The sequence below is a fragment of the Neolamprologus multifasciatus genome, chromosome 6, assembly GCF_963576455.1.
Source record: "Neolamprologus multifasciatus chromosome 6, fNeoMul1.2, whole genome shotgun sequence".
NCBI lineage: Eukaryota > Metazoa > Chordata > Actinopteri > Cichliformes > Cichlidae > Neolamprologus > Neolamprologus multifasciatus.
In genome coordinates this window covers 4,418,607-4,428,283 of record NC_140444.1, presented here as the reverse complement: position 1 = coordinate 4,428,283, position 9,677 = coordinate 4,418,607, and the positions used below count along the sequence as shown (strand labels likewise).

Genomic DNA, 9,677 nt, shown 5'->3' with positions numbered 1-9,677 from the left:
AAATCGGTTTGTTTTGTCTCAAATTTACCAGAATAATGACTGAAAGGAGAATTTTATCTTACTTCCCCCAAAATAAACACAGTTATACAGGAGCGAGTTGAATATTTTATTTTAAACCTCGTGCTGTAATATTAAATGTAAGAATACAGTTTGAGCCGTGTGGCTGATGGCTCGTCACTTATGCCGCCGTGCAGTTTTTGTTATTCTTCAGCTACGTGCAAATGTCACATTTAGTCATTTGAACTGATTTAGCACCATTTAAAATGACTGTTTTTACATTTGCAGTTGTGAAAAACATTTTGTTTCACTCATTAAAGCTTTGGTAAAAGTCAGTAAAATTACTATTCTTCCTGTGCAGCTGCATAAATTTTATCTGGTGTCAGATACTGGTGATATAGGTTTTGTTTGGCATTTATAAGAGTTTAGGCAGCTGATCATTCTGTCTTTATCTGTCAGAATCCTTTGAGGTCAACTCTTTGTGTCAGTGTCTTCACTCAAGCTCATTAGAGCTACAGGATTGAACCACAGGATGTCACAAAGCTTGATGTCTGCTGTGACACACAAAAGACACTTTGAGGTACTGACAGGGAGGAACAAGTGACGGCCTACTGCTGGTGAAATGTTTAATTTGCTTTGTTGGAAGCATCTCCTGCCTGACCAAGCTGATGTGTCAGGTCCTGCCACATAACCCCTGGCTCATGGTTGTTCTGCTTTGATGGCCTGTTTGTTTTTGTTCCCCGTATTCTTTTCTTTTTTTGATGCAAGTCTTCTGGCTTAATATAATATATTCGTTCTACTACAGGCCAATGCTCAGTGAGACTTTTATTGGGATTTATAAACATGTCCGATGCATATTTTGTTTTGCAAAAAAAAAAAAAGCTAAAACAAAATATGCATTTTCAATCAGCATGCAATCACATGACTCACCCTCTTTCTACAGTAATACAAATAATAAAATAGGGCTGTTGGATATAAGGATATATATCGGATGACGATATAAAAACGTCTATCGTTTCATTTTACGCTATCGTTTGTTTCGTGGTGTCGCAAAATAAACTGTTTACGGCAATATTTTTTCATCGTTTTGATGGTCACTGTAGTGGCTATATTAATTTCTTAAAGTTCTCTCTTTCTCTTATATTTAATATAACCACACTACAGACGGACAAGCGCCTGTTTTTATGCGTTGTTGTTAGCAACAATGATGGTAACAGCATCGCATGTCCGCTTGTTTATGTTCAACATAAACCTTTCACAATAAAGCTCAAGATCCTGTTGAGACTTTTCAAAATAAACCGAATCACGTGAAAGAGCAGATTATTTACGGATGAGAAGTAAAAAAGAGCCGCCAGGTGCTAAAAAATAAACCTTAGACTCAAACGTTAGAACAGGCTTTTCCCTGCAGCACGCCGTGTAATAAATACTCACAAAGAAAACGGCGGCCGTTACAACTTATGTCTAAAAATGTATCGTTTCATGCATCGGTTAAAACACTCGACTCCAGCTACATGACGCGCAGCTGGAAACACTTCACGCAAGTCGAGCTGCCCGAGAGTCACAGAATTTACAGAAATTGTTACATTTTTGTGATTTATATCGTTATCGGACGATAGATGTCTTATATCGGGATATGAGATTTTGGTCATATCGCACAGCCGTATAATAAAATAAATAGTAAAACAAATAATTAAAAGGAAAACTACAGAGAATAGAATCGATGGAGAAGATAATAGTTGGGGTACTATCAGTTATATACTGTATTTATAGGCAAAGCAGGCAGTAGTTTCACCCTGTAACAGCGCTCAGTAGTGGGCTCTACTGTGTTCTCTCTTACATTAAATATATATAGTGTTCAAAATTCATGCCTGCAGTGTTAAAGGTGTGCCACCAACATTGGCTTCAGACTTGGGAATTTCTGGACCAGATGCAGAGAGTGCCAAAGGAAAGCGTATATCTCTTCTCTCAGGAACTGCTGTTAGCTTCCCCCTGGGTGAGACTCTTGACCTTCACCGCTCCAGTGGAGCTTCAGTGGCCAGCAGCAGCAGATTGTGGTGTACCGGGATAAAACTCCCAGGATGTACTGGAATACAAGTCTGCGTGCTCATGGCATTTTCTCTGAATAAAGATTTAATGGTGTTAAAAATAATCCACCAGCCTGTTTTGATTTGTGTATTGACTTTTTTTTGGATTGAATTGTGTTCTGTGTCTGCCCCCCAGATGAAGACTGTGAGCGTGGCGCTGGTGCTGTGCCTCAACGTGGGAGTGGACCCACCTGATGTGGTCAAGACCTCCCCCTGCGCCAGACTGGAGTGCTGGATAGGTGAGTCCACGCAGACACCAAACAAATAAAAGAGACTCGGATACAAAATAAAGAAATGCTCATAATGAGATTGAGCTTAAATGACACACATGTATTTCACTAAAGGCTCTCACACTGTCCTGCTTCTCTTGTTGGTGTGAAAATAAACAGATTTTTCTCAGGCATTTGTTTTCCTGAGTGTGAACGCTGTCAATGATTTTTGGACACACTTTAGATAATGTGGATCAAAAACTAAAATGTCAATAAGCGGATATCTTACACACACTAATGCATTCATTATCTCTTTACAGGGATTGTTGCGTTATCCAGATTTGCTACAGATAAGTTCTTATAAGTGCTTTTAAATTTAATTTAGTGCAGCTGTGATGTTTCTGCTCATAAAGATGATATTTTACGACCACCTCTGTACCCTTAATGACGAGTGTTTACACCTCAGTTTATTATTACAGATGTGGTGTGACATGCATTAGAATATCTTCTGGCGTTTTCCAGGACTATCCATAGTACGCTGATCAGCCTCACTAACTTTTGATGTGCACCCAGTCATCTTATGAAGCAGGCCTGAAATATGACAGTAACAAGGGTTACCTTAGAAGACATCTGAAGGGAAATGTGTGGAGAGAAAAGAGCGGACAGCAGAGAAATGTCATAAAATTGAGAGGAGAGATATGGAGAAAAATATTAGTTTTCAGTACAAAATACCTGGAGCGTTTTCTCTCAGGAACACGTTTTAGAGAGCTGCCGAGCGCTGAGGTGAAGACTTGTGGAAGTTATTCAAATTGGTAAGCTGACAGGGTTACAGTTGGTTTTACACGTGCCATTTTATTAAAACTGCTGAAAAAAGTTGCATCGCGACTGTGGCTGCCTCAGCCTCTGTCCTCGCTTCATGTCAAAGCTGCAGGTTTTTGTGATTTGAAGCTGCAGACGGGCTGAAGCTTGCTCTTCGCTTACAAAATTTGAGCAATGCAACGTTTATTTATTTTATGCTTATTTATTCTATCCTGTTATTCTATTATTAATTTAGGTTTTACCTAATATTTATTGATTTTATTCTTATTTATTTTTTAATCTTCTTACTCTATTTATATTTATATTGTATCCCGTTCTTATTTATTTTATCTTTTTACCCTGTATATATCCTATTGTGTCATATCTCCAGTGTTTCCTCGGAGGGCGCTCTCTGCACCGGGGCTGTGATCGACCGTGGCTGCTGGGGCTCTGGGGGTCCTCTCAGCCTGGCTGGGGGGCTTCTTTGCCTCCCTCCTGCTGTGTGCCCAGCCTGGAGGCTGCGGTCTGTGACCGGCTCCCGGTGCAGACGGCTCCCTGTGATAGTGTTTCCTCACTTGGCTCATGCGTACCCAGCCCAATTTTACTCTTTAAGTGTGTGTGTGTGTGTGTGTGTGTGTGCGTGTGTGTGTGTGTGTGTGTGTGTGTGTGTGTGTGTGTGTGTGTGTGGGGAGTGAGTTGGAGGGCGGGGTGGGCTGCTTTTAACCATGTAAAGCACTTTGTGCTACATTTTTTGTATGAAAAGTGCTTTATAAATAAAGATTGATTGATTGAACACTCTTGCAGAGTTGTGTGTGGAGGGGTTTGATAGTGCTTTACAACGTGGCGCGAGAAAAATCTGAAAATACCGTTTTTTTTTTTTTATAAGTTGAGCTTTTGTTATTGTTTTTAGAAACACTGCTCTCCCTAAGGTGTTGTGTTCTCCCTATATCCAGTATAGCCTCTCTGCACTTCATCAGTGGCATTATGGTCAAGAAAACAAAAAAAACAAGACATGCACGGACTCATCGATCAGTTTCTCAACAGTTGTGATTTCATTTTTAACTGTGCACTGTTTACAGCCAGCTTTCTGGATTATTGAAAACGACAATATTACAATATTTACGACGGGTATCAATATAATATATTGGCTAATAGTTATTTTTCTGTGTTGGTCCTGTACTAGCTGGACAAGTTACTATGCAAAGAACACACTTTGTGAATTGTCCTGTATGTGAATCTCGATTGTCAAAAATCATCCGTGCTAGCGCGAGGTTATACGTAGCAGTGTAACGCAGGTCTGCTGTGAAAGCCACTACAAACATTCGCCTTCAGGATGAATCACATTTTATTTTTTCTTGGTTTGGAAAAAATAAAATGTGGTTTGGTAACAGACTGTCATAAGGTCACGTGGTTAAAGTAGAATGTTAAAGTTAGGGATGGGTATAGTTTAGGTTTTATCCGATACCGGTGCCAAACCGGTACTTTTGAAACGGCTCAAACCGGTGCTTAAACGGTGCTTAAAGAATGGAGAACACAAAATTGGTCCAAAAACCTCTCATGTTCAGCTGTTTTTTTGTAAAAAGATAACAATGTTAGCCTTTTCTGCAGCTATGGGGCATATATGGTATCACTCTGGGCTGGAAGCAGTGCTTAAACAATGGTAAAAACACAAACTTTGTCCAAAAACCTCTCATGTTTAACTGTTTTCCACTTTTTCTTTGGTCATTTTAGCCTTTTTGGCCAGGGTGAAGGGAGTATCTGCCATCAAACAAGAAGACAGCCGCATGTAGCTACGACTGTGTTTGCTAGTTCACCTTACATGCATTAATGTAATAACGTGGTTAGCCTACTCAACGTAAATTACACACGTACAACATTAAGCTACTCACGCAGAGAAGAACGGCTGCTGCTGCATCATCATCCTCATCATTTCTGCTACACTAGCAGGGCTCCGGGTCCGATAACAGGCACCACACCCGCAGTAGATGTGCTCGGTGTGAGGTCTCGCAGCAAGCTATCAAATACGGCACATTTCTCGGCTTTTAAAAAAAACACTATGCGTCGCCAGGTGTTTCATCAGATTTGAGGTGTTACCTCCTTTGACAGTATCACAGTATCAGCTTAAAGCACTTGTTGCAGGCTGCTGAGTTTGCATCTTTTGCTGTGAAGTACAGCCAGACTTTTGACCGCTTCGCCTTGGGCATTTTTAATTTGTAGCTCTAAAAGAACGTACGTACCTGGACCCGCCTACTATCCTCGGAAACGTAAAATGATTGGCTAGAATCTAAAGTGTATCACAGCTCAGGGAAATAAAGCACCGAAATGTGCGCTGCTTTTCGGTCTGGTTACTACCATTTATGACAGAACCGGTGCCATCATGGCACCGGACACCAGTACCCATCCCTAGTTAAAGTCATACAGTTATTTCTGTATTGTGTCATGTTGCCATTTAGTCGTGTTGTTGCTATCATTACTGTACACGCAGTGATCAAAGGGATCGAAAAACAGCTTTATTGGGCTGAAACAGACTTCTTCCTTTTTTGGGTGAAAAATAATTTTGGTTCAAAGAGCAAGGCGGTGTTATGGTGTTCAGCACTACTGAGCACCGTGACTTTTACATGACACTAAAACTTGAACTTTCACTTCAGGGATATTCTCAAGCTTTCCCGTGGGAGCTAAATTCATAAGGTCTCTGTCACACAGGGATGAAGCAGTCTGCCCTCACCGGAACCACATAATGTGACAGAACAAAAACACAACCGTCTCCATTGAATGGGAACCTCAAAAAACATTGTTTTGCTCCCCTGGGATTGACTGACTGTTAGGAGTCGGGCAAGCACATTAAAGTGGAAACACAGCTCTTAAAGTTTCTGAAAGTTTTTCAGTGGCTTCTGAGGACGCTGTCGCTCTATAGACCTGCCACTCGGCTTGTGAGAAGCCATTTGGGTGTATGAAGTGTTAAAGGCTGGGATGACGTCCTAAAATGCACCGTAGTGTTCATCTCTCATGGATGCTTGAGCCACACGCAGATTGGGAGGAGGGGAACTAAACAAAAACCTCACATCTGCTTTTTGTTTCACTGGTGTGTCTGTGTGGTTTTGTGGAAACTGCCTTTCACTTTGCACCATAGCAGGAAATTGCGATGCCAGTGTATGCAGTATAAACAGAAGCGTTGTGTTGCAAGATGCATGTTCATCAAGTTCAGAGACTCACTCACAGAGTAGACACAGATGGGATTGAGCCTGAGATGAGAGAGCAAGGCCTTGTGACCATAGAGCGCGTAATAGCTGGTTAGTGATGAGCTGAGCGTTTATGATGTCGCCCTGTTAGTGCTTTAAAACCAGATGTGACAAGCGAACAGTGGTTCTGCACGAGAATCTGGGGACGATGTGCACTAATGCGGCACGAACTTGTCCATCTCTAAGTAGCCACATGCTAAAACAGACCATGTTTTCTTTCCTTTCTTTCTTTCTTTTTGCTCTAATGGGACCACAAGTTACAAAATGAAGTTTATGTTCTATTAAATAATAGAGGTGGGAACCACCATACATCCCACGATACGATATTATCACAATACTTAACGCACGATACGATATTATTGCAATTTTTTAAAATATTTTGCGATATTCAGATTCTGTACATAAAGGTAAACTTTATCAATATTCATTTTATCTAATATCAAAGTCTCACACTCAGTCTTTCTCTCATTTCAGTTTGATTGTTGACAAACTGAACGGTTTGTATTACAGTCTAGTCCAACTTAACTGAACGCAACCATCTGGTACAATTACAGCTATTCTGAACTATGCAATTTATGAAAACTATGCAGCCCCTTCAGCAACTGAAGAACTTGAAAGTAAATTAAAACAAAATATAATTCTACATTAAATTATATAGTTTTAAACTTAATTAAAATAAAACATGTCTTAAATTAAAATAAGTAAACTGTCATGTTTATTGCTGCCAAAACAAGTTAAACACATTTGGACAGTGAAGGAATGTCAGGATTCTTGCTCAGAAAAAGGATCAACATTCTCTGAAGTCAGAGCACAAAAACCTTTTTTGTAACAAAATATCGATTTCTGCTGTCCCTGTATCAATACATTATTAGCAAACAAAATATCACGATACTACACAGTATCGATTTTTTCCCCCCCACCCCTATTAAATAATGTTTAAAAGTAGTGACTGAGACCATAAAGTCTTAATGGAAGTATTCAAATAAGTGCAGGGGTCTTTTCCCCTTAGACTTTAATACAGTTGATCTTTGTTTTTAAACCAGAGGAGTTGCCCCTGTTAGCATGTTGCTAATATTTTAAGTCGTTAAAGACACATTCAAAGTGCAAACATTGAATGAAAAGGATTTTATGATCAATACATTTCAAATATTCAAATCTGAATAGTCAAATTCTTTCTTATTTTCGTGTCATTTCTAAACAAAATATCATATATGATTTGTAAATGTATTATGTACATTAGACATAATGTAAAATAATGCGGGCGTTGTGATCTAATGTGAATAGTCCTCATTGATCAGAACAGTAATGATTTCATTCTCTGCATATCACGATCCCCTGAAAACCTACTAATACATCTTTTTCCCCGCTGAGCAGAATTTGATCTGTCCTTTATCTATATTCTGCTTTTCTTCATGCCATATTGATTTACTCTCATCAATATTTCAACCTTAGCGGCTGCTGCTATTTTCCCATACCCCACTTCAGATTTAATAAGAAATGTCCCTTTGATGCTGAAATGAACAACTTCAACAACTTCTCTTTGTACTCGTGGCGTGGCTGAATTCTTAATCGCTAAATAATTATATGGCTGGTTTGTTAGTTCTACATCGACTTGTGTGGTTTTGCTCAGTTATGGCTGTTTTCTTTGCCGTGTGTGCGTCTGTATGTGCGTCTGTGTTAATTGCAGTGTGTTTACACTCTTGTGTTTGCTTCCCAGATCCTCTGTCGATGAGTCCACAGAAGGCCCTGGAGACCATCGGGGCCAACCTGCAGAAGCAGTATGAAAACTGGCAGCCCAGGGTGAGTCTTTAACCGATACTGTGGCCACAGACACAGACTCACACCACTTCTGTTCAGGACTGAGTTAGATAATGAATCAAAATAAATTAAAATAATATCATCACTGACTGATTTTTGGCATCCATTAAACCACTTTTCTGTTCTTTGAGCTGAACAATCACCTACCTTTCAATAAGCAGTAACCTCTCAGTAAACTCTTTGAATATTAGACTGATGACTCCTCCACCACCTCCTGGTACTCTGGTATTGATTTGACTGATCTTTGCTTAAAGCTCTGGGAACTTAAACATCAGCTTGTTCGTCATGAGAGTTTTCAGACAAAAACATTTCACTTTGCACAACACTGATGAGAAGATGTTCAGCTGTTGTGTTAACAGTAACTCCTAATTGAATGTTCCTGGGTCTAATTTAGAGCATGCAAAGCTGTTTTCATACATTTCAGACACCAGTGGAAGAATCGGGTTTGAAGTAAGGCTGCCACAAACGATTATTTTGATAGTTGACTAGTCACTGATTATTTTTGCCATTAGTCGACTAATCAGATCATCATCCATTGGACGTAAAACCTACAGCTTATTGCACCAGCAGCATCTGCTCTTATATAACTATCATTAGCTTACAGCTAAGTGTTTAAGGTATGTGCTAACTAAAAATAAAGACAAGATGATAGTTTATTAAATTTTAATGGAGTTTGCAGATTGTTTCGGGGAAGTTTAATAAACTCCTTGCTATCTAAAATATAACAGGACACCAGAGTATATTCTCGAGCATCTCACACTTCTGATAATCAGCTGTCTGCTTGTCATTTATTCAGCTGTGTAAAAACTATAACTTTAATCTCAGCCAAACCGATTTACTCAGGAACAAATAAAATACTGAAAAAAGCCAAACAATAACATTTTTAAGTTATCTAAGTGACTTATATATGTTTAACCTGAGTAGCGAAAGACGGCGGTGGGTTTGAAAACGATTTGCAGAGAGTCCGGTGTTCTCACGGCTCTAGTGAGCCTAGCCCCCGGCTAGCTATCGAGCTAGTGGGTAACAGACGTCTCCGAAAACGTCGGAGCGCTTTTGAAAATATGTGGTGTCTTGATAAACTGAGCAGATATTTGAGGTTTACACAGCTACATTCTCGCCTGAAAATATGTTAAACGTTTATTTTGTGACCCAGAAATAATAATAAGAGTAATATTAAAACGAACTAGCTGCTGCCATTGTTGGAAACTGAGCTGGGCCGCGCTATGAATTCTGGGACACAGCTTCTTCTTCTTCTTCTTCGGGGTTTAACAGCAGCTGGCATCCTTGTACATGCAATGCTGCCATCTTCTGTTTCAGTCCGTTATTACACTCTTAAATCCTACTACTTATTCCTGCGTCTTTTGGGATCTTACAAAGCGTCAAACGAAGCGTCGACTATTAAAATAGTTGTCGACGTTTTTAATAGTCGACGTAAATGTGACTAGTCGACTAATCGTGGCAGCCCAAGAGGGAGCACACACCTATTGACCCCTTGCTATTGTGAAATCTCTGGACTGTCTACTGCTCTGTTG

The 9,677-nt window shown here is 39.8% G+C and overlaps 1 protein-coding gene and 1 long non-coding RNA gene across 7 annotated transcripts in view; one reads left to right on the top strand and one right to left on the bottom strand.

Annotated features, from left to right (window-relative positions):
* The window catches only part of rptor (regulatory associated protein of MTOR, complex 1), a 258,024-nt gene that overhangs the window by 28,363 nt on the left and 219,984 nt on the right, over positions 1–9,677 (top strand). For all 6 annotated transcript variants that reach the window (XM_085162736.1, XM_085162737.1, XM_085162739.1 and 3 more), the window contains exons 3-4: positions 2,218–2,320; positions 8,045–8,127. In XM_085162736.1, coding sequence (XP_085018862.1) covers positions 2,218–2,320; positions 8,045–8,127 — 186 coding nt within the window. The remainder of the gene's footprint in view (positions 1–2,217; positions 2,321–8,044; positions 8,128–9,677) is intronic.
* Positions 1–9,677, bottom strand: part of LOC146516196 (uncharacterized) — a 390,625-nt gene that overhangs the window by 269,592 nt on the left and 111,356 nt on the right. The window lies entirely within an intron of this gene.